General features: G+C 40.9%; 1 protein-coding gene across 16 annotated transcripts in view; it reads left to right on the forward strand.

The window, feature by feature from the left end:
* The window catches only part of UNC79 (unc-79 homolog, NALCN channel complex subunit), a 116,973-nt gene that overhangs the window by 23,209 nt on the left and 68,512 nt on the right, over positions 1-25,252 (forward strand). For 12 of the 16 annotated variants that reach the window (XM_069858671.1, XM_069858678.1, XM_069858670.1 and 9 more), the window contains 18 exons: positions 785-825; positions 2,023-2,051; positions 3,075-3,304; positions 3,619-3,790; positions 5,073-5,303; positions 7,068-7,258; positions 7,904-8,027; positions 9,228-9,368; positions 14,048-14,269; positions 14,871-15,098; positions 16,568-16,709; positions 17,120-17,199; positions 17,276-17,424; positions 18,420-18,577; positions 18,917-19,098; positions 20,401-20,602; positions 22,339-22,518; positions 23,565-23,630. In XM_069858671.1, coding sequence (XP_069714772.1) covers positions 785-825; positions 2,023-2,051; positions 3,075-3,304; positions 3,619-3,790; positions 5,073-5,303; positions 7,068-7,258; positions 7,904-8,027; positions 9,228-9,368; positions 14,048-14,269; positions 14,871-15,098; positions 16,568-16,709; positions 17,120-17,199; positions 17,276-17,424; positions 18,420-18,577; positions 18,917-19,098; positions 20,401-20,602; positions 22,339-22,518; positions 23,565-23,630 — 2,768 coding nt within the window. The remainder of the gene's footprint in view (positions 1-784; positions 826-2,022; positions 2,052-3,074; positions 3,305-3,618; positions 3,791-5,072; positions 5,304-7,067; positions 7,259-7,903; positions 8,028-9,227; positions 9,369-14,047; positions 14,270-14,870; positions 15,099-16,567; positions 16,710-17,119; positions 17,200-17,275; positions 17,425-18,419; positions 18,578-18,916; positions 19,099-20,400; positions 20,603-22,338; positions 22,519-23,564; positions 23,631-25,252) is intronic. The other 4 variants (XM_069858672.1, XM_069858679.1, XM_069858675.1 and 1 more) reach the window with 4 other exon arrangements.

Genomic DNA, 25,252 nt, shown 5'->3' on the forward strand with positions numbered 1-25,252 from the left:
GGAAATTACAATGAAGATCTTTTACAGAGACTTCCTTACTTTTATGTAACAAGTATTTCAGATTATTCTCTAGGTCATACTGTGAAACAGCAGAGTAAGGAATTGATATTGAACCAGGCTTATCCCAGTACCTGGAAGAAATACAGCCTGAGATGAACTAACCTTATTTGTTCTTTTTATGATGATGGTAATGTGAGGGTTTTTTTAAGTTGCTAATTTGGTTTGCGTTTCTTTACAAGATCTAGTAATGATTTATGGGGAGTTCCAATCATAAGTTCAAATGAGCAAGGTTACAGGTTGTTCAGAAGCTATGTGGTCTTTTTTGTCCCCTGTTCAAGACACCTTTATATCACGCCAGTTGTAGGAAAAGCAATTACATCTTGCCTTAGGTTTTTAGTCATCATTGATTTAAAGCTGCAGGAAGAGGTAATTGAATTTGGTAGAAGCATAGCTCCCAAGGAGACGATAAAAAAACAGATACAAGTACCTTTTTGTTTCCTGTGTTTGTCCATTGTACTCCACGATCTTTTCTTAAGCCCTTAGACTTTCAGAGCACACAGTGCTTTAATTTGATAAATTTTATGCCTTAAAAGTAATTTTTTGAAAGCCATGAAACCTGGTGGATCAACATTGGCAAAGTGGTAATTTGCAATAAAATAGGAACAACAAAGAGAGGTAGTACAAAGCAGCCTGAAATTTATAGAACTACATCTGTAAAAAATAAATTAAAAGTAAATGCGTGTATAAAAAAATGAAAAGCTAATCAGATATGCAATTTTTATAGGGATCACAGTGAATGGTTGATTGATGTTCTTCTACCACAAGGTAAGAGATATTTTATGGGTAGGTACAAATTAATCGTAGTTGAAAAACACTGTGCTTGCTGATATTTCTGCATATTATGTTGCTTCAAATGATGTATTCTATTCTAAAGGATTTTTTTAGAATTTTTAAGTAGCTTGTACATAATACTGTTTCATGTCTTTAAAATACTATGAAAAAATTAGTAATCCTCTACCTGAGATAGAATGCAACTCTTCACGTGTGAGGAAATAGAGACAATTGGACAGATTTTCAAATCTTGAAGGATCTACAATTGGGGCCAAATTTTTTAAAAGTTCTTCTGGTAACTAGGGTCTTTATTTGAAAGCTTGTAAAGCTTCTGAAAATCTCTTCTGGGAACAGATGACTGTGCAGGATATTAGAAAAAACAAAATATTTTTCAGCGATCTGGTCATTGATCCGGTCATTGCCCTTTGGCCAGTGAGAGAGCCTGATATTCTACTATCTATCAGAATGCAGACAAAGCTTGTTGACACGATAATCAGGCTTTCCTGTATTTACAAGAGCAGTCATATGTTCTCTAAAGTAACCCTTTCAAGGATAGAACACACTTCCTCTCTCTTTGTTCTACAAACTGAAAATTCTGAAGCAGTGGAGATCTTTTTTTCTGTCTCCTCCTAAAAATCTAACTCAGATTAAGAATATTTTGTTTACTTAGGAGAAGTACTTCTTTTTACTTAGCCACCTGAATCAGATGTTGCCAGTGCAACAGACAGAAAAGCTACTGCTTACAGGTTGAGTCTGCAAGCATTTTGCTATGAGGTTGTGGGTCAAACACGGTGGCTGCTTCTACACTGTTCATCCATATTCAGTCATCTTTCATCCTGTGAGCTTTCACGGGCAGTGCAGGCCCATCGTGTGCCACAGTAGCGTGCCAGCAGGTGCACTGTTACAAGCCTGTCTGTGAGGCAGAAGCACAGAGAGAAGGATGGAGTGCAGAGCACACCACACAATGCACCAAGGCTCTTTTTCGTTTCAGTACAGAAGTAGCCCTTGAGCCTAAGTGTACAGTGTCCTACCTCATGCAATCCAACAGGGCTTAGAGGTTTCAATAATATCTGGAAACACAAGTTTAGCCTCAGAGACTTCCTTGCAGCGAGTCCATTTTCCCGTGGCTTCCATAGTAAATCAGAAGGATCGTCATTCTGTGTTGATGTTTTGTATGCCTTCCCCTTACAGCTGAAATTTCTGCTATATGCCAGAAGAAGGTAAGATTCAGTCATTTGTGTGATGGGGCATGATTTGATGTTGTGTGTAACATCATTCCATTACTATGTGGCGTGTTCTTTTTTGTATCATCCCAAATTTTCACAATTTGTCCATAAATGCATTTGTTGGTGGCTGTGAATGATTCAACAGTGAGATTTCTTTTTGTTAAAACTGCTGATGCTTCATTCCAGTAGTAGGGTTTTCTTAAGTGGCAATTAGTAAAGCAATTCAATTATGCAGTTGAGCTCAGTTTTTATTCTATAACTCTGCTTATGAAGAGAATAGAGCAAGAGATTAATTTTAAATCTAAGTGTCTTATATTTTCACATCTCCTTGAAGTCTTGGATTAATTCTAAATTGGACAAAAATCCTACTAAAAATCGTATTTTTTTAAAAATCTATGAACTGAAAGTCTTCAGTGCTTGGCTCCAAAAAGATTGCTGACAAAAAGAATCTGCTTGCAACACATAGCGTATTTTAAGAACAAGGAATATAATCCATTGCATATTTTAGATCTTATATGGTAAAGAAAGCTTTAAAATTGGATCAGATGGCAAAAATAAAGGGAGTGCATATTTGAGAATGCTTTCATGGTTACTTGTGGTACAGTAGATCCTTACATAGCATAAACTGATGTGGCATCATTGATTACATTCCTAGGGATCTGCCTGTTGCTACATGTAACTTAAAAAGATGTTCTGAAGTGTAAGCAAGGATTAAGAGAACTGCTGTAAATTCTAGAGATGTCTCTAAGCCAGAAAATTGAGGTTGATGATTTAAAATTTTGGTTTGGCTGTGACAAGAGCAACCATGCCATTTAAATCCAAGCCCAGCATTTAGAGCTGAGCTCATCTTCTGGAAGTTCAGTGACAGTTGGCATCTGGAGTTTGCACACAGCTGTGCTTATAGTGATTTTGGAAATGACCAACACTGGAACCAGTTCCCCAGTGCTGACTCTCATTCCTGCTTGCAGTTCCACTTCCTGATACTTGGGGCCTAATAAAATCTTTTTTCTTTTCCAGAACTGTAGTTCACATGTCAGAAGAGCTGTTGTTACATGCTTCTCAGCAGGCTGCTGTGGACGCCATGGCAACAGGCCGGTTCGCTACTGCAAAAGGTGCCATTCGAATCATCACAGCAGTGAGGTTGGGGCAGCTGCAGAAACCCATCTTTATCAGACCTCACCACCTCCTATCAATACGCGGGAGTGTGGGGCAGAGGAACTTGTGTGTACTGTGGAAGCTGTCATCAGGTAACATAACAGTTTATAAGCATCAGGATGTAAAGCTTGATCAGACTTTCATGTAAATATTGCCTGCAAATCTTGTGCAAGCTGATTTTAGTTTTACCAGGATAAATTCAGAGCGGGGGCACTGAACTCCTGCTGCTTTAGCAGAGTACGAATCAGCTGTGAGTGTTGTTCTTATGGCAGAAATCAGCCTTGAGACTTAGAATTTGGTGTGGTGTTGCTGTTCTCAGGAAAATAATGCCTTAACTTATTCTTGATAAGATACCTGTATTCAGTGCAGAAAAGCTGCATTCGCTGACCACAAATTTGTCTTACAGCTTGCTGAAGGAAGCAGAGTTTCATGCAGAGCAGAGGGAGCATGAACTCAACCGCAGGAGGCAGATGGGCCTCTCCTCTTCCCATCACTCTCTGGACAACACAGACTTTGATAATAAAGATGATGACAAGCATGACCAGCGCCTCCTGAGCCAGTTCGGAATCTGGTTCTTGGTAAGAAGTTCCTTCTGTCTTCTCTCACTCCTCTTGCTTCCCTGTCCTGTATTTTCTGAAGCCTCAATTTTATCTCTTCCTGCCCCCACCCTTACTGGCTTCTTGGCTTTAGTTGGTGCTCTTCTGATTTGTAAGCAAAAAGGAGTTCTGTAAGGCTGTTAGATTTGGAGATTTCAGAACTAGTTTGAGTGGAGCTGCTCACTGCCTTCCAATGCTGTATGGTGTGTAACAGGTTTATTCACCCTCTCAGTGTTTTTTTATTGACTTTTTGTGGGCTGTCATCTTCTGCTCACAAATTCCCTCTGTAGAGTGCCGTTATTTTAATCTTAAAAGGCCACCCCTTAAGGATCTATCTTTCACCTTACAACTTTCAACATTTCTCTTTGGAAGGCCAGCTTTCTCTTTTACCTCTGAATAGGCTGGAAGACACTCAGTGGGCTGCTTTTCCTTCTTGGCTTCAGATTGGTCTAGCTGGATCTGTCACACTTGTACTCCAGCTAATTCACTTGGTGTGAGCTGACAGAGTGAAGCCCTGCTTGTTCTGCCCCTTATAGTAGCTAGCAGAGATTATTCCAGAACAGAAGGGCTGTTGCTGGCTTGTTTATGATAGGCCAGGCTGGGGCCTGATAGATACTCAGAAACTGGTTTCTGCAGTTCTTAAGGACAGTTCTTTTCCTCAGTCTCTTTCCAATTCACCTTGAGCTCTCAGACTCTCTCCTTGGTCACCCAGTGGCAAGTGGGGAACAGTTGGACCCCTCATCCATCATCTAAACAAAGATAGGACCGGCAGGGCGGCATGTCTAGAATCTCATAATGCCAACAATGCTGCTCTGCTGTTTTGAGTGACTACAGGAGTAAACTTGTATTCTAGTGGTGTCTTGTAAGTTTTGTTGTTTGATGTAATTTTAGCCTTAAAGCCTTTTCTTTTTTTTCTAATTGTTCCATATTTATCTATTCTGTCTAACCCTTTTGAAATAAAAAGTAATTTTAAAGTTCAAGCCAAAATGTTTCAGTTTGTCGAAGCATTCTGTATTGATATTTTCAGTGTTTAAACTAAAAAAGAAAAAATTAAGTGCTTGTTTTTTTCCCCTCTGATTATTTTCTATTTGGAAGTGTTTTGTCAGTTGTTCTGTGCCAAACTCTACTTAAAACAGATCAGCCTATTTGTCTTCTAGGTAATCTGCATCCTCATATCTTGTAAGACTATGCAAACTAAGGTAGACAAACAATTTGCCACCTTTAATTCTAGAAATGACACTTGATTTGTGTTTCTGTCTTCCAGGTGAGCCTTTGCACTCCTAGTGAGAATACGCCCACAGAGAGTTTAGCAAGACTTGTTAGCATGGTGTTCCAGTGGTTTCACTCTACAGCTTACATGATGGATGATGAAGTCGGTAGCCTGGTTGAAAAGCTCAAACCCCAGTTTGTTACTAAGTGGCTGAAGACTGTTTGTGATGTCCGATTTGACGTCATGGTTATGTGCCTACTTCCTAAACCAATGGAGTTTGCCAGGGTAAGAATAATTTACCTGAAGATTAAAGTCTTTATAAAGGACATTTCTCCCCCAGCTCTGTCATGGCAAAAGAAATCTCAGTGGTTGAGGGAGCAGTGAAGTCCAGGAATATTTCCCCTTCATAACGATTCTTAGTTTTACTGTGTTAGAGAGTGGGGATTATTTACAGTGATATGAAGACAGGTTGGAAGAATTTTATACTTATTGAAAGATACTGTACATTTTTCATAGCTGCACATTTCCATTGTGCTTCTGAAGCACACAAACTTATCTTTAGTAAAAGGTATCATTTGTCTACTCCCAGATACAAGCCTGTCCTTCACTTGTCTGCTTTACTAATGTTTCTCTGTTCTTTGCATACTTTATCTCTGCAGCTGTTAATTAGGGTTCATGAAATCACACAGCTGTAACTGAGGAGCTCTGGGCATACTGATACCCTGTAGCTTTCGATGCCTAATTGGAATGACTCCATTAAGGCAGTAGTCTGCCGTGGTTTGCTTTGTTGTTGGAGAGATAGAGACTTATCTGAGGGTGCCCAAGTGAGACCATTGCTGGAATTGCTTCTAGAAAGAATCTTTCTTTCTGTCCGTTAATTATGAAGCAGAACTCTCCACTTAACCTAGATAGTGAAGACAGGCAACAAAGTCAGGTATATGAATATTCCTCTATAGGAAGTGAAATATCAGTATGAAAATAGGAACTTCATGTTTGTGAGTGGTTTAAGACTTTTTCTCCTCATTTATCACTGTCAACTACATCGCATGTCCTTTTGTCTTTAATTTTGTGACCCTCTTACATAAAATGTCCACAGGACATGTTCGTTTTCTTCCTAAAATTAAGTGGCTAAACTAGGAAGGGCCATAAAGACTTGATGTGATGTATTACTTCACCGGGGCTGAAGTGTGCATCCATGGATTTTTCATGGATGAATGTTAGAATGTTAGAAACATTGAATGTTGGAAATGGTGAAAAGAGATCAAGATTTGAGACTTAAAGGGGAAAGGAAGGACTGAACCTCATGCTGTACCTGTTATGGATCTTTTTCTTGTCTTGGATACAGCCCCTTTTGTTTTCAGTTTTAATACCCTTGCTGCAATACATAACGCTAGACTGACAACTAGCCAGGTTTGGAGGGTTCACTAGAACATGAAGACAAACGGCCATGAAATTAGTTGTGATGAATGGAGGAAAAATAGTTTGTTGGCTGAGATGAGTAGTAGTTGGTGCCAAAACAGCAGGCATCTCTTGAGCCATTAGTCGGGAGCAGCAGATGTGAGCTGAGGTCAGTTAGAATAATTAATCTCTATTGGCCAGTTACTTATTAAAGGTATATTTTTTGGCTTCCATCTCTTAGAACATTCCCTCAAAAAAACCCCAGAACAAACAGGCATAAAAGAACACCTGGTACAGACCAGTTTTTTCATAATAAAGACTCAGCACTGTAACAAGCGTCCCAGAACAAATAATTGAAGGTGCAAGTTTGACCAAACAAATCTGTCCCTTGTTGAGAACAGTGGACAATGAGAGGTTACTCTGCATCATGGCCTGGAAGTGAGTGAACTTAATCGAAATTGTGGACAGTGCTTTTGTGTACTGTGGATCCAAATGAGAGGGTGAAAAACAATGCAATCCCCGTGGCTGAATGCTCATGATCATCCCCTACAATTTCTTGGCTGCAGCACACTGAGCAAATTTATTGGTGCTGGGCATATTACAGGGACCAGACATATCATTCATCAGTATGATTCTTGGAAATATCCACAGGTTGGTGGATACTGGGACAAATCATGTAGTGCTGTGACCCAATTAAAAGAAGGGCTGAATCGAATCCTTTGCTTGATTCCGTACAATGTGATAAACCAGCCGGTGTGGGAATGTATCATGCCAGAGTGGTTGGAAGCCATAAGGATGGAAGTGCCTGATAATCAACTGAGAGAGTTCCGGGAAGTGCTGAGGTATGTGTATATATATCTAGGAGCCATTTTGTCATTGCATATGTTGATTGTTGAGGATTGTAGCACGTTAAGATGGTGACAACAAATAAAAATGGCTGTGCCGTAGACAGCAGTGTGTAGTTGCTAATATCTTCCCCTGTTGCACAAATAAAACTCCAGAATGAGAATAGTGGCTGAATGAGTCATAATTTCATGTCTGGTGTATGCCTTTGACCATGAAAATTCACATTGCCCTTTAACTGATGAAATTCCTCTGAAACTGCCCCGAAGCTTGTATTTGTAGGTACTGATGTAAACTTTTTCAGTGTAAACATGGAGTATTAGAGGAGTGGTGAGATGAGATTTTTTCCAATTTTTATGTCGGATGTTGAAAAAGTTATTGTGATCAAATGAATCTGGGCGTACTAGGAGATGTGATGTAAATTCTTAAGGTGCATCACCAAATTCAGTGATGACCTTGTACAGTCAGGACAGGTGCCATCAGCCGCCTAGCTCAACCCTTGTCAAGGGTGAGGATGCAAGTAAGATTACAGACCTGTCATCAGTGCTGGTTGTGAGATTGCCTTTCTACTGGTTTTCTGTTATATCTCACACAGTGTGTGCCATGGTAACTCAGTGATGCTATATTTTTGTTCTACTTTTCAGCAAAATGTTTGATGTTGAACTTTGCCCTCTCCCTTTCTCCATGGAGGAGATGTTTGGCTTCATTAGCTGTCGATTCACAGGGTATCCATCCTCTGTTCAAGAGCAAGCGTTGCTTTGGCTGCATGTAAGTGTCCTCTTTTGACAAGTTGTGCTGAAGCAGCTTGTGATTTTGGAAAAGACAAAAAAAGGAGTGGTGGGAAGAAACCACTTTTCCAAGGATCATGGAATTTTTCTGCCCTTTTTGTAGCCTCAGTATATGGATGGTTGGTGTACTGATCCCAGGAAGCTTTATGTTACTAGCTTGTAATGGAAGCCTGGAAATTCCTTTTACCTTTGAATGTCAGTTGTGTCTTTATGGCCGTTCAGCTGTCTGACTGTTTGCCAGCAGTAGCTTTCAGTCTCTGCAGAATTCTGTCTGTAGATTCCAGAATTAATTCCAGACTCCAGAAGCACCTGTAGTTGTTCCCACATATGAAAATCTGCATTAGACTAGCTCTGTGCCCATCAAGCTTTCTGCTGCTCTGGCCCTTTTGTGCTATATTTGCTCACAAAGCTGGCATTCACCCAGTATTAATATTCAAAAGCTACAGAGACAGTTATGTTAGCTGGGGACAGTGAATTCAGAAAAGCATAACATTTCTGCAGCACATTAGAATAATACCTATATTCTTCTGTATTGCTTCTTTTCTGCTGGGGGTTATTTTGGTTAAGCCTCAGCAAATACTATTTTGCCTGATGACAGCAGCAATTTTCATGTGTGTGGAGTTTTCAAATGGAGTCTGATTTCTTATATTTTTCTTTAACTAATAACAGTTAATGATAAATGCAATTGAGCTTATTTGTCTGAATGCTGGTGACAAAATAGATGATGAATGTTGTCTCAGTGAGGAGAACCATTTTGTCATTATATTGACGCCTGTAGACACCTATTCTGACTGTATTCTTAGAATAAATACAGAAATAGAGTTTTAAGTAATAATTAATACAGTAAATAGTTATTCATCCAAGTATTAGTATTGCTTTTTGTTTACAGAAACAACCTGTTTGTGGAACAACCACACACCCCTGTGTGTTCATGTGTAAAACTGATCTTAAGGCACACCAAAAGGTTGTCAAGAAATACTTTGTGAAAACCCTTTTATTTGCCAGTTCTCTTTTACCCCGATTCTAACAGAAATCTAAGCTTACAGCTCACCTCATCGAGTCTCCGTATTATATGCATGGAACTTGCTTAACTGATTATCATATGCTAAAGGTACTTATAAAGTGGCTAGCGTTTTTGATCAAACTGGGAACTCATACTTTATTTATTGTCTTTCCTCAGGTGCTATCTGAACTAGACATTGTTGTTCCTCTTCAGTTATTGATCAGCATGTTTTCTGATGGAGTTAATTCTGTGAAAGAATTAGCAAACCAAAGAAAATCGAGAGTCAGCGAACTGGCAGGCAATCTTGCAGCTCGGAGGGTAACTTATCCTGCCTATTTTTTTTCTTAGAACAGTTTTCTTGATAGAATGCACATGAAGAATTAAAATGTCATCTTTCAGTATGGCAGCATTGATTAGAAACACTAGAAATTTTGAGAATCGAAGGAAGTTGGGATTGTTTGTTCAATTAATATCACCCTATCTTATGGTCAGTGTAAAGATAACGCAGATAGAATCTGCAGAAATACGGTGCAGTTTTCCCTTATTGAACTGGTTTGTTTTGAGCGTTCTTGATATCTTTTCCAACCCTTTTCATTCTCTGCACCTTCTATTAATAGCCACCAACAGCAAATTATTGTGGGCGACTGGTCACCCAGAGTGAGCTTTTGTATTTTATACAAATTTGGAGGCCTAGGTATGTTTTGGGAGGGTGACAGAACAGAGTTTATTTCTGTTTCTCTGTGTTTTTTCTCCATCAAAGAGAATAAAAAAATTGATCTAAAGTTGTCTGTCAAAGACCTATGACCTGGAAGAAAGCACATACAAATCTGTAGGCAATACACAAACTTGAACTGATGTGACTAACTTCCAGGTAGTCTTGGATGAAGTGCTTTAAGGACAGCAGGAATAAGAGTGTTTGAAAGGTCAGATCTTTAGATTTGAGGAACTGCAGCATCTAGGCTGTTCATGATTCCTTACATGTAGTGTGCGTGTCTTCTGATGTAGATCAGCAGAGAGCGCTCCCATAGCTAGCCCGTGACTGCTTCTAAACTAAGCAGAAAAGACAGATGTAATGCCTGGTCTTTCAGACCACAGCTGTCCTAAAAATAGACCTCGTGTGCCATCTAACCATGTATCTCTGCAACACTTGGAGTTTCTCAGTGTGTTTTAGGTGCCCTACTCCGGTGCAGACATAAATCAGTGCAGACATGCACAACTTGTTGCTGTTGTGTATCATTCAATTCCATCCACCTGTATCCATGGTATAACCTTAGTTACATTGTTTTCTTGAGATAACCTCCTTTATTAGCCTCCTACTATTCACAGAATCACAGAATAACCAGGTTGGAAGAGACCCACCGGATCATCGAGTCCAACCATTCCTATCAAACACTAAACCATATCCCTCAGCATCCCGTCCACCCGTGCCTTAAACACCTCCAGGGAAGGTGACTCAACCACCTCCCTGGGCAGCCTGTTCCAGTTCCCAATGACCCTCTCTGTAAAGAATTTTTTCCTAATGTCCAGCCTAAACCTCCCCTGGTGGAGCTTGAGGCCATTCCCTCTTGTCCTGTCCCATGTCACTTGGAAGAAGAGGCCAGCACCTTCCTCTCTACAACCTCCTTTCAGGTAGTTGTAGAGAGCAATGAGGTCACCCCTCAGCCTCCTCTTCTCCAGGCTAAACAACCCCAGCTCTCTCAGCCGCTCCTCATAAGGCCTGTTCTCCAGCCCCCTCACCAGCTTTGTTGCTCTTCTCTGGACTTGCTCCAGAGCCTCAACATCCTTCTTGTGGTGAGGGGCCCAGAACTGAAGACAGTATTCGAGGAGCGGTCTCACCAGTGCCGAGTACAGTGGGAGGATAACCTCCCTGGACCTGCTGGTCATGCCGTTTCTGATACAAGCCAAGATGCCATTGGCCTTCTTTGGCCACCTGGGCACACTGCTGGCTCATATTCAGTCGGCTGTCAACCAACACCCCCAGGTCCCTCTCCTCCAGGCAGCTTTCTAGACAGACTTCTCCTAGTCTGTAGCACTGCACAGGGTTGTTGTGCCCCAAGTGCAGGACCCGGCATTTGGCCTTGTTAAACCTCATGCCATTGGACTCTGCCCAGCGGTCCAGCCTGTCCAGATCCCTTTGCAGAGCCTCCCTACCCTCCAGCAGATCAACACTTCCACCCAGCTTAGTGTCGTCCGCAAACTTGCTAAGGGTACACTCGATGCCTTCATCCAGGTCATTGATAAAGACATTGAACAGGGCTGGACCCAGCACTGAGCCCTGGGGAACCTCACTTGTCACTGGCCTCCAGCTGGATTTCACACCATTTCCCACCACTCTCTGGGCCCAGCCATCCAACCAGTTTTCCACCCAGGAGAGTGTGCACCTGTCCAGGCCAGAGGCTGACAGTTTCTCAAGCAGAATGCTGTGAGAAACTGTGTCAAAGGCTTTACTGAAGTCCAGGAAGACCACATCCACAGCCTTTCCCTCATCCAGCAGCCGAGTCCCTTTGTCATAGAAGGCGATCAGGTTAGTTTGGCAAGACCTGCCTTTTGTGAACCCGTGTTGACTGGGCCTGATCACCTGGTTCTCTTGCATGTGCTTCATGATAGCACTCATGATCACCTGCTCCATGACTTTCCCTGGCACTCAGGTCAGACTGACAGGCCTGTAGTTCCCTGGGTCCTCCCTGCGACCCTTCTTGTAGATGGGCACAACATCAGCCAGCCTCCAGTCCGGTGGGACTTCCCCAGTCTTCCAGGACTGTTGGAAGATGATGGAAAGGGGTTTGGCCAGCACATCCGCCAGCTCCTTCAGTACCCTAGGGTGAATCCCGTCCGGCCCCATAGACTTGTGGGTGTCTAGTTGGGCTAGCAAGGCTCTGACCACCTCCTCTTGGATCACGGGAGCCTCATTATGCTCCTCTAGCTCCTGGGTTTGTACACAGACGGAACGACCCTCCTTACAACTAAAGACTGAGGCAAAGAAGGCATTAAGTACCTCAGCCTTTTCCTCATCCCCTGTCACTGTTGTTCCTTCTGTGTCCAATAGGGACTGTATGGTCTCCCTAGTCCTCCTTTTATTATTTATATATTTGTAGAAAGATTTTTTGTTATCTTTCACAGACTTGGCCAATCCAATTTCTAGCTGAGCCTTAGCCCTTCTGATTTTTTCCCTGCACAATCTCACTTCTCTCCTGTAGTCCACCCAAGAGGCCTGTCCCTTCTTCCAGAGCCCATAAACATTTCTCTTCTTCTTGATATCCCTCAAGATCTCTCTATTCAACCAAGCTGGCTTTCTCCCCTGCCGGCTTTTTTTCCGGACCACGGGGATGGCTTTCTCCTGAGATGCTAGGACCACCCTTTTGAAGAGCTCCCCGCCCTCCTGGGCTCCCTTGCCCTTGAGTACTGTCTCCCATGAGACTTCGCCAACCAGCCTTCTGAAGAGATCAAAGTCTGCCCTCTGGAAATTTAATGCTACCGTCTTGCTAACCACCCTCTTCACTTCACCTAGAACAGAAAACCCTATCATCTCATGGTCGCTTAGTCCTAGGCGTCCACCTACTGCCACATACCCTACAAGGCCTTCTCTGTTCTCAAACAGCAGGTCCAGGAGGGCACCCTCCCTTGTTGGTTCATTCACCAACTGTGCAAGGATGTTTTCTCCCATGCACTCCAGGAACCTCCTAGACTGCTTCCTTTCTGCTGTATTGTACACCCAGCAGATACCAGGAAGATTGAAGTCTCCCACAAGAACAAGAGGCATTGATCTAGAGATTGACCGCAGCTGTTTATAGAAGAGCTCATCAGCTGCTTCTCCTTGGCTGGGTGGTCTGTAACAGACTCCCATCACAAAATCTACCTTCTGGTGGGCTCCTCTGATTTTAACCCACAGACACTCAATCTCCTCATCACCACAATCCATCTCAATGGAGTCCAAGTCCTCCCTTACAAAGAGGGCTACCCCGCCTCCTCTCCTACCCTTCCTGTCCCGCCTGAAAAGCTTATACCCCACCATAGCCGTACTCCAGTTATATGAGTCGTCCCACCACGTTTCCGTGATGGCAACGACATCATAGGCTCCTTGCCCTATGACGGCTTCCAGCTCTTCCTTCTTGTTCCCCATGCTGCGTGCATTGGTGTAAATGCACTTCAGCTGAGCTGCCGAGCCTTCAGCCCTCCTAGAGGGAACAAGGTTCGTTCCCAACTGCCTGGTAACTGGAGTAGCTAACACCAGAGTGCCTGCATCTCCCTTAGCACCCCGAGGTGTGTTCTCCCCCACTTTTTGTGTGGTGAGGTACTGGTGGTCCTCACCAGCACACCCTCTCCCAGTCACCAATTCCCCATGTCCAGGCTCGTTCCTGTTTAGCCTGGGCTCAACCCCCTCCCCCTTCACATCTAGTTTAAAGCTCGATTTATGAGCTTGGCTAGGTTTCTAGCAAGGGCTTTAGCCCCCCTAGGAGACCCATGTGTCCCGCCCTTAGCGAGAAAGCCTGGGGGTGCGTGAGCCACCCCATGGTCAAAAAAGCCAAAGCCCCTCTCCTCGCACCAGGCTCGGAGCCAGGTATTAATCGAATTCTTCATCCTGGCTTCCCGCTCCTCTCTATTTAGCATTGGGATGGAGTAGAATACTACTTGTGCCCCAAGTAGTAGTGCCTACTGTTGAATTTTGTGTCCCTGGATCCACATCATTGTAACCTGATGGCCACTTTACTGCCTGCACTGATTTTCTGTTTGGCTTGTGATGTTAAAATTCCTCCTTAGCAGAAATAACATAGTGAGTGCCAGCCTTAAGAGTGTGTGTGCATCTGTGCAGAATGATTCCTGTCTTTCTGTCATATTTTATCATTAAATGGCATTAAGGGTTGTGTAGATTTTGCAAAAGCGCTAGAAAGAATAGTTAGGCTGTCAAAGTTCTTGCCAGTTTCTGCATTTTCATCTAGAATAAGATTGCTTAAATGTTTAAAAGTAATTTGGTACATGATAATTCTTTATGTTTTCAGGTAAGCATTGCTTCTGACCCTGGGCGCAGAGTTCAGCACAACATGCTGAGTCCTTTCCCAAGCCCCTTCCAGAGCCCATTTCGGAGTCCAATACGTAGTCCTTTTCACAGCCCTTTCAAGAACTTTGGACACCCCAATGGAAAGACAATTGATTTTGACTGTGAAGACGATGAAATGAATCTCAATTGCTTCATTCTGATGTTTGATCTCATCTTGAAGCAGGTACTTACAGAAATAAACATATTGAGGAGCCACTGAAGTTCTGTAGTCACTTCAGTAACTTTTGGCTCTCCTTTAATCTTGTATGGAGTGTTTTTCTCCTCTGGAACTGAGGTGAAGTATAAGACATTTAAATATCTACAGCTGTCACCTGCCTTTACCCCTGTAGGAGTTACAGGTTCATGGTCAATGGACGTTCCATGTTCATGTTAAATAGCTCAGATGAGTGAAAGGAACTTCTCCTTGGAGATATGTTTATTTCTACAGACTAGAAGCAGAGGCTTCTTGATATGCTTAGATTAGATGCCTGAATTTTGGATAGCTAAATTTATACATTGTGACTCAAAGGCAATGTGTTTTGGGTAACTGTCTCCAGGTAAAATTTACAGATCCTGTGCTTGAAACTGTCAGCCTCAGTGTCTTACTCTAGCTACGTGAGCCTGGGTCTTAACACCACTGGCAGTTTAAATTTGTGAGTTCCATTTTTTTCTCAAACTCTTCCCAGTACTGTAATGTACACTGGCAGAAATGTAGGAATAGGCAGAATAGTTAGTGCTCTAACATTTAAATAAGTAATAAATCCTTACTGTTTTTGCTTTTTCAGATGGAACTCCAGGATGATGGTGTCACTTTGGGGTTAGAGAACAGCATTTCAAAAGATATAATATCTATCATAAACAATGTGTTCCAGGCGCCATGGGGTGGTTCTCACACCTGTCAGAAAGATGAAAAAGCAGTTGAATGTGGTCTGTGTCAGTCCAGCATTCTGTGTTACCAGCTGGGTTTTGAGCTGCTGGAACAGCTTGCTCCAAAAGAAGAAATAAGGCTTGTGGTAAGTATATCAAGAAAGGGCCTGTATTATTGGTGTGTTGAAACTCTTCTTCATTTTTCTCATTATGTTGTGCACAGGGGAGCAAAGCTGCGCTGACTTTTGGCAGGGTGGATTTGGCAGGTTAAAGCAAAATGCCATTGAATTTTAAAATTTTCCAAATTTGAATTGATTCAAAGAATCCAGGGAATATGACAGTATTCATCCAGTATGAACTCCTTCCCCATCAACACTGGAGTGTTGTTTCATTCTGGAAGGGCATTCCTATGATACTGTGTTTAAAATAAAATCTGAAATGTTAATACTTAGTGCTTTTCCTCTTCTTTTAAAAGCTAAGAGTGGATATTTTGAAATGATTAATGATTTTCATAGAATCATAGAATAACCAGGTTGGAAGAGACCCACCGGATCATCGAGTCCAACCATTCCTATCAAACGCTAAACCATGCCCCTTAGCACCTCGTCCACCCGTGCCTTAAACACCTCCAGGGAAGGTGAATCAACCACCTCCTTGGGTAAATTTTGAGTGAAACAGTTGTCAAGTGAGCAAGCCTTAGTTGGTGCTTGATTGTTGAAAATGCTGACCACTGTTGAGAAGCAGAATATACGTAAGGTTGAGTATTCAAATTGATCAGGCACAGATACGTACTCTTTAGTCGCTAGTCATCATTAAAGTTCTCTGTAGCTTTGCAGAAGAATTGAAGCATTACCTGTAGTGTGATGAATTTATTTTAAATTGTATGTCTATTATATGTTCCATCTGATAGTTCAGAAGACAGTGCTGTTCCACTTACTCTGAGTGCTCATTTGCTGTGATGTGGTAGTGGCAAGATGTTTCTTCGTAATTTTTTTTCAGTGCTTGCCACAGTGATGCCTTTTAATGTTTGAGAGTTTCAGAATTCCTTTTGGATATGTTTGCTAATAGATATTGTACATGTGGTATCAGTAACCTGTGCTAGAAAAATCATCTTGTGCCCTTTCAGTTCAGATTCTCACCTCAACCAAAAGGTGGCAAGTCTTGAGTGCTGGGGCTTGGTACCATTACTAGGATCCACCTTGTGATTTATAATGTGAAGGTCGCAATGGCAACCTGTAATCCTGAGATCCTGGCCACACGCAGAAGTAACTCCAGCCTGGCCCTTTTTTCAGTGTAGCTCCTGCTTCTAAGCCTCTAACTCTACAGTGGCACTGGAAACAGGCCCTACTCCTGTCTCTTACTCCTCTGAGGCAAGGATGAGAATTTGGGTGAAACCATGGCCCTGTGACTGGATCCACTTCAGCTTCAATATGGATATGCAGTTTCTGTTAAGTAGCATCACTTAAATCCGTGTTTCTAGATGTACAGGTGTACATGGAACTAGACAGTGCTTCATTTGAGCTCAGCTTATCACACTGAATGTAACTTAAAAAGCAGGATGTGGTCTTATTTAGATAATATCAAGAAGTGAATTTCACTTATTATACTCTTAAAGGAGCCTACAGATAACCTCGAGGATAGTCTTCTGTATACTAGACCGGAGTTTATTATAGGAACTGAAGGAGAAGAGGAAGACAAATCAGCACCAAAATATGGAGAAAACCCAGGAAATCACACAGAGACCACAGAAAATGCTGGTAGGTGTGGGGGTGAGAAGGTTCAGTATTTCAGTAAGGCACTATATGGAACACTTCCAATCATACAGAACCCAAGATTCTGAGGCAGTCTTCATATCCAAAAGTGCCCAGTCACTTTTTACTCACGCGTTTAATTCTTTCAACATAGTAATAAAATAGAAAGGCTGTGTTGATGTTGATGGCAAGTGTGACTGTCTCTCAAAAAAGTGTAAGAAGAAATCTTGGCTTTTTGAACATATAAAGTCACAAAAACATGACATGCCAAATTCAGTGCTGTTGTAATTTGTACTCACTGCAAGGTTACTGTGGCTAGAATTGATTTCTCTCTCATCATTGACATTCTTTAGTTTAATTTTAAATTCATAGATGAGAACTTTAACAACATTTTATGTAACTTACATTTTTAACAGCGATAAAGAATGACACAGAAAGAAAATTTTGTTATCAGCAACTTCCGGTTACCTTGAAGCTCATATACACTATATTGCAGGTAACATTGATTACTTGTTTTGAAGTTTTGGTTGAGTGGTGTCATTGTGCTGAGAGTAGTACATCTGCTTCCACAGGAAATGTCAAGGTTTGAAGAACCAGACATTCTTTTTAACATGCTGAACTGTCTGAAGATCCTATGTCTTCACGGGGAGTGCCTATATATAGCAAGAAAGGACCATCCACAGTTTCTCGCCTTCATTCAAGATCACATGCTGATTGCAAGGTAGGTTCTTATTGCACCTTTTGTGTTCATGCTTTGTTGATTCTTCAACTACACGTTTATTGTCAGCAACAAAGAATTTACAGGTTTAGTATGGAAAATTAACCAAAGATGTTAGGGAAGTGTAGAAATGTGCAGGCTAATTAAGAAGTTGCAAATGGAACCAAGGTACCCTGCATTGTTCATCAGACCTGCTCTGTGATGCACCATTTACTTTGTAGTGAGTCAGTTTCTTACATTGAATAATAGCATTTTCTGAGACAGAGGCTTCTTCTCTGACTCTACAAAATAAAATAAAGGTTAATGTTACAGGCAAGCATACAGTTTATAGATCTTTAACATTAAAACTGAGAGAACAAGAGCATTGCATCTTGTTTCTAAGAGGTAAAGGAAGTTTTTGTGTTTGGAATCAGAGGGAATTGGATTGAAATTGTGCATTTTTAGATACTTCAGAGAAAGGGACTTCAGCATACGATGTTTTGAAATAGTGTTCGTCAGTGCTTGCAGTGGCTCTATATCAATTTCATTGAGCATCACCTGAGATTGTAGGGTTTTAGAAGAGTAGAAGATCTGTTCTGAATCTAAGTACCAGCAAACTGTGAACACCTGACGTCTTAGTGATTCATAGGTGTGTGTGATTTGTGGTGTCAAGACAGTTCACGTGGCTTGTGCACTGAAGCTGGTAGTGCTGAAACTGCTAATTCATAGCATAGATTATGTTCCATGGCAGTTGTCTTGAATTAGGCAAACTGTCCTATCTCAAGTGTTTCAATGTAATGAATATTTAAACCTGGATTTTCAAGAAAAACTGCTGTATTTGAGGATTTACAGGTGGCTCTGCCTACCAACAACTCTGTAGTAATCACATAAATGCCCAGGATGGCTCAGAGATTTTAATGAGAAGTGCCTTCTCACCAATAATACAGTGTAGGCGTTTAGAAGAAGTTATATCAAGGGAATGTTTTTGTAAGTAGGCTTGCTCTTTTTGGTCTTTCTAGCTTGTGGGGAGTGGTGAAGTCTGAGTTCTCTCAGCTTTCTTCCCTGGCAGTCCCTCTTCTTCTTCATGCACTTTCACTTCCCCATGGAGCTGACATTTTCTGGACAATCATAAACAACAATTTCAACAGCAAGGATTGGAAGATAAGATTTGAAGCAGGTAAGCCTGAGAAATGTACAGTATTTGCTCTTTGTTGCTTCACTGAAGAGGTGGAGCTTTCTTTGCTGTAACTGAGGAGACCTGTAATAGGTGATTATCTTTTTCCTGCTTTTGTGAGTTTTGGAGATAGTCTGGTGCAAAGCTAACACGACAGTGCAGTAAAGTAGAGGAGAACATGAGACATTTTGGAATAAGCAAAGTGAAATTACAACGCTTGTTAGCCATTTTTTGTTGTTACTTTCTCAGATATGCATCTTTCCAGGAGAGATATATTAATCAGGAGGACATTGCCTAAATTAACATGCATGTTTTCTTTGTCTGGGGGAATGGCTGCTACAGTGGAGAAGGTGGCTGTGTTGTGCAGATTTTTGGATATTCACTCTGTGACAAAAAACCACCTACTGAAGTACTCTTTGGCTCATGCATTCTGCTGTTTCCTGACTGCTGTGGAAGATGTCAACCCAGCAGTAGCTACAAGAGCTGGGCTATTACTTGACACCATAAAGAGGCCTGCTTTACAGGTAGGTTCGTTATATGGGAAAAAGTAATTCAAACAGGAGTCTGGATTTTCACCAAAAAAAAAAAGTGGTTCAATGGTGTTCAGGTGTACAGCATCATGGCCACTGCTAATACCTCTTTAGGCAAGCCTTGTGGATCTTGTTAATTGACATGCACAAAATAGCTAAGGGAAATGGTACTGCCCTATTCCCCGCTTAGAATCATAGAAGCACAGAATCATTTAGGGCAAGTAAGACCTAAAAGATCATTGAGTCCAACTGTAAAAACTTTGACAGCAAAAGGTTACTATTGCATTTGAGCTGCTATTGTAGAAAGCTGTAAATGTTTTTTTAAATTATTTTAAATTTATTTACATTTTTCAGTTTAAGAAAAAATAAGTTTGTAAGTCTTTTGAAACCCTGCTGAGCAAAAAAATATCCAAGCAACACCAAACATGGTCTTGATATTTTCAAGATTTACTTGGGCATGTAATTTTAGCATGTGAGAGACTATGCCAGTCAGAATTCTCATGATGAAAATTAAACAGATATGGAGATTGATCAGAGCTTATGTATGTATACGAGCAAGATGAGAAAAAAAAAATCTCATAATAAACAATTCAGTTCCAGTTCTCTGGAGCATAAATTGAATATGTATTTAAAAAAGTTCAGTGTTACTGCCTATGAAAAGCTGTTAATACTTGCTGGTTTTATTCTATATAGTGCCTTTTCAAAATAGTTTCCAGAGAACTTGAATTCACTGGGTTCACTGCACTGTTTTACCAGTACTGCACTTTCATATTTAATGTGTGGATTTTCTTCTCAAACATAAATCTTGACACTACCCCCAAAATTCTAGTGCAAATAAAATACAAAAGCATTTTGAGGCAAAATGCTTCTGATACAATACACCACATCATCTTTATTGCTTTGTCTGGGCTTGGTTATTCATTTTTTTTGTAACTGAATTGCCTAAATCTAAGCTTTTTCTCAGGTGGGGTGTATGCAGAGAATATGTTGATATTGTGTTCCAAATGTACAGTGGGACAGAACTTTCCCTGTACCTTTGTATGCCTCAAAATAAGACTCTACATTCTAAATATGGTGTTCATTTATCTCCTTGCTTACCTTACTTTTCCATTGATATCAGTAGCATTAGTTCTGATTTAAAGGACTTTGTAGGAAAAATGAGATAAACCTTTATCCTGTACTAATTAACAGGAGAAGTTATGAGCTTTGACCTCCCTTTGCTTTAAAAAATGCTTAAAGTTTTCACATCTCAGTTCTCTGTTGGTTTTTTTTTTTATTTTTTTTTCTGCTCTATAGGGTCTCTGCCTCTGCCTTGATTTCCAGTTTGACACAGTTGTCAAGGACAGGCCCACAATTCTTAGTAAGCTTTTGCTACTTCATTTTCTGAAAGCAGATATTCCAGCTTTGAGCTGGGAGTTCTTTGTGAATCGCTTTGAGACCCTGTCTCTGGAAGCACAGCTTCATCTGGACTGCAACAAAGAATTCCCTTTCCCAACAAGTAAGCAGAGTCCAAATCAATCTGATCACCTTTTATCAGTTTCTGGAATTTCAGCTGCCTGCAAGGGTCTGAGAGGAACGTAGATCTCACTTGTATAAATTCTCTGTAATTAACTAATATTTTAGGCCAAAAGAGAATAACTAGAGGTGAATATTTTTGCCTGCCTGAATGCAGAATAGGCTATATTCTGTTGCATCTGTGGCACCATGTTTTACTTTCACTAGGATGTGATCACCAGCCTCTGGTTCTGTGACCAGATGCAAGCTGTATTAACTCACCTGCCACTTTGTAGATGTTCTTATGCTATCAACATTGCTATTCTCAAAGGCCTAGGTCATGCCAGACCCTGTTTTGTAGTGGTCTGTACAAAGGCGATCATAGGAGCTGTATAAACCTTGAAAACCAAACAATTGTATGGGACGTACCACAAAAGATACATGGGATATAAGAGCTGGTGCTCAGTTAACAATTTCTGCAGTGACAAATGTTTGTATATGTTTGTCCTGTTCATACTAGGTTTGTTGAGATGTCTCCTTCCATTCACTGAGGGGGCTGAAAAATAATTTGTACTGAATAATTGAGAACTTCCTTACCCAAGTGGTGGTCTACAAGATAGATCTGTTTCTGTCTGGGGAGGTGGGGACAGCTGTTTGGACAGCATGTGCTCCCTCAGCAGCCTAATGCCTCCTCCTACACTTTCACGGAGCCCAGTGCCTGAGCCCTGGTGCTGCTGCTGGTGCATCCATGTAGGAGATGGGTGGAACTGCAAACATATTTTCTTCTCCTTATGTGAGTAGCTTGACCCAAAGCTGGGAGCCTCTGTTGTGGCCTGAGGAGAGAATCTCAGCACTAGCTTCTAGCAACTTTGGCTGCAAATGTAGGGTCATATCTTTAAATGTGAATATTTAAGAGCGATATAAAATTTAAAATAATGCAGAAGCTATTTTTCAAGTTTCTTTTTAAACTTTCTCCTTGCCTTTTCAAAGATATAAGCAATACAAAGCATGGGCTCACTGGCTTTAATCACTAGGATAATTAAACTCAAAGGGTTTGAATGCATTATAGAGTTGAATACAGAAAAGTATTGGTCACCCCATTAAGACTGCTAGTAATACCACTCAGAATTCATAATCATACTCACAGATTTTTGGAGGCGCTATTCAGATCAGGACAGTAGGTGTAGGTAGGAAAGAGATCAGTGGTTTGAATGCATTATAGAGTTGAATACAGAAAAGTATTGGTCACCCCATTAAGACTGCTGGTAATACCACTCGGTATTCATAATCATGCTCACAGATTTTTGGAGGCACTATTCAGATCGGAACAGTAGGTGTAGGTAGGAAAGAGATGAGTGAGGCAAAACTAGAGGCCACATTTGGGTACAAGGGCACTAAATATGAACCATACTTGTGAGATTTCTGTCATTTTAAGTAGAAGGCACTTCATATTCCCTTAGGCTGAAATTCAGGTTTTAGTTTCAAGAAATTGTTTTTGTCCATTCTCTAAAGAAAGAGGTAACAGCATAATTTTTTAACCATAGTTATGCCATTTGGGATTTTAGGGTTTTCAGAATGAGAGCATGCAAATGAGTACCTTGCAGATGGACTCCATGAGCCCATGTGAAGCTTTCTTGACTTGAATGGGACCTGGGGCCCAGCTGCATTTGGCACTTGGCAGCATTAGGGCCTCACCATGCTGTGGAATGAATCCTAACTTGGTCAATTGCATTTGCAAAGCTATCACTGCTGTCCGGACAAATGTCGCCAACCTCAGTGATGCAGCAATGTGGAAGATCAAGAGGGCTCGTTTCGCACGTAATCGTCAGAAGAGTGTGCGTTCCCTGAGGGACAGTGTGAAGGGACCAGTGGAGTCAAAGAGGGCGCTCTCCCTTCCAGAAACCTTAACCACCAAAATTCGTTGAGTATCTATTTATGTTTTTGTGACACGCCTGTATCTTCTCCCTTAGTATCGTGTCCTGTTGCTGGGTACATATCAGAATTGTCAATATTTATCCAACTGGGATAGCAAGTTTAGGTTTCTGACTGATTTGGGCATTATTCAGATAAGGACAAGTTATTGAGTTTGACAAAGAACATAGACAAACATTATGTCTATGCTGTGTTTGTTTAAAATGCCAGAACAAAATGCTCCAAGACTAGTTTATGGATAGGTCTTAATTTTTATTTGTGGCTAATACATAGTAGTGTTCTCTAAAATACATACAGTGTCTACAGAAAAATTCCTCCAATACTAATTTATGTATTAATTGTAATTATTGATCAGCATATATGACATATGCTAGACATCTTAAAAGCAACTGTTAACGTCTCAAGTGAGCTTTTGGTTATCTTCAGAATCCCTTTGTTAAGAAAACAATGTCCATGCAACACATCCTTCCTGCATGCTTCTCTAGGAGGACCTAGGTGCTGGAAATCCATTGGCCTGTATGGAGTGCCATACAGGTATCTTTCCAAGCAGAAACAAAGCTTAATTATTCTCATTTAGAGAATTGATAAACATAGATCAATCTTTATATTCAAATTGGACCTCTCATGTTGCTCCTAGCCATATAATAGTAACTGATAAAATGTTCAAACCTGGGTGCTGATGTACTGTTAAATGAAAAGATAATTTATTTTCTCCAAACCTCCCCCTGCCATATGTTGGGACTCTTAGGTAATCCTTCCTGATCAATTTCTAATCTTGTATAGGGGCCTCCTGTGTGCTGAATTTTGTACCAGCAAAACCAAATGATGGAGAAAACTGGAGTTATAGAGCACAGTGCACAAAATCTGTAGGGCATAGGAGTGGCATGTTTCAAAGGGTTTCACTCACTGCCTGACAACGGTGCATAAGTAAATAAAAAAAAATATGCTAGCACTAAATATATGCTGAAGTAGAACATGTCAGTACTGCCTTTTTAAACAGAGTTGTTCTTGTGTTTGCTTTTTTTTTTTTAAAGCTGTGAGCTTGACCAGACATGAGCAGTCTGCTCCAGCACTTGGAGGAACACCAGACCAAACGCCAGGTGGGTTTGACGAGATGAGTGTTTTGACAGAGCAGGAAAAGGAAGATATTACTGCTAGCTTTCTTGCTGGCTCATGAGATAAACTTATGGTAGAAAAGAACACAGTGAATCAGGTCTTAGCGTGGTTCCAAAAGGTGTAAATTGAAGTTCTGCTCTTGATCTGTACTGGAAACCATCCCCAGTTGTAAATAGTACAGGAGGAGGTTATCCAGAGGCAGTCAGCTTTTCCAGCAGTGCTTCACCCTCCTGTGTTTCATTGCCTGCAGGAAAATGTAAATCTCAGGTGACCCCTGGGGCCAGTCCACTAATGTCCAGCCTCATCTTTGACCTTCAGGCTATAGAGACAGGAGACAGAATGCTTTTGACTGAGTCTTGTAAATTGCACTTGTCTCCTCTGTGTGTTTATAAACCTCTTAAGTCCCTTATATTATTCTTACAGACATTTTGTGCAGATGTCACACTTCTTTCAGGCATTTGTAGAACTGCTATTTCAGTAGCATTCAAGTGATAGCTAAAGAATTGTAAATACTGACAGTTCTTTCTCTGTGTCCTGTGTAGATGTAGGCTGAGCATTCCGAAGTCAAAAATCTCAGATACAGATTTTTTCATATTCCTTCTTCTAGACTGCAGTATTTCCAACATTCACAAATTCAGAATTAGAACAGAACAGCTTACTGGATGATCAGCTGAAAGGAAAAAGCCTTGCCAGCTGATTAAGCTGTGAAATGGACTAGGAAAGTTTCTGAATTAGCAGTATATAGCCCTATCATACTAGACCAGTGAGAGCTGGAAATCAATTGGTTCCTTACAGAACATATATGCAGATTGTCACAGGCTCATAGAAGGAATGAGTGAAATAATGGTGCAGTGAACAGATGTGTCACTGGATGATTGTTCATTTCATGTCACTGGTCACCTACTATATACTGGGCTTTTTTTTTCCTTGTTGCATAAGAAGTGTCAGTCTCACAGTAGATATTGTTAGTCATTGTGATTTCATTAGATGTATTTTGATATTTCAAAGCTTCCCTTTCCAGGCTCAGGTGATTAATGACTCAAGCTGCAAATTCAGGTTCCACTAAAAAAAAATATATATATATATAATATGTATGTATATATATGTATAAAGTTACATGTAGCTAGTAACCACTGATATGAGAAGTCTGATAATGTGATTTAAAATTATTACAGGTGCTTTGGAAACTAGGAGACAAATGACTGTCCCTCTCCTGCACAGTATTTATTGCTTTCTAAAAATCTTAGTTTTCTGTAAAATAGATTTTTTTTTTTAAGGTTTGACTCATAGTTTCTAACACATTGCATTGGCAGTGCTGAGTCTGACTTGTCTAAGACACTGACTCCTAAACACAGGATGAACATCTGCTGTAGAAAAACATTTATTTTATATGTATGAAACTAATGAAACAGTCTTCATACTCCTCCATTCTTTCTAGATCTAGAACTGTAATGCTTGCACAGTTCAAATGCAAGCTGAATTCAATGTGTGTTCTGTGAGGATTAAACACCAGGGTCATGTATTTGTTCATCTATCCTCTACAATATTCTGGAGAGTTACTTAGTGAGTTTAATTGTTAGGCACAGGGATCACAGTTGGGATGAAA

This window comes from Phaenicophaeus curvirostris, chromosome 5 (assembly GCF_032191515.1).
Source record: "Phaenicophaeus curvirostris isolate KB17595 chromosome 5, BPBGC_Pcur_1.0, whole genome shotgun sequence".
In the NCBI taxonomy this organism is placed as follows: Eukaryota; Metazoa; Chordata; class Aves; order Cuculiformes; family Cuculidae; genus Phaenicophaeus; species Phaenicophaeus curvirostris.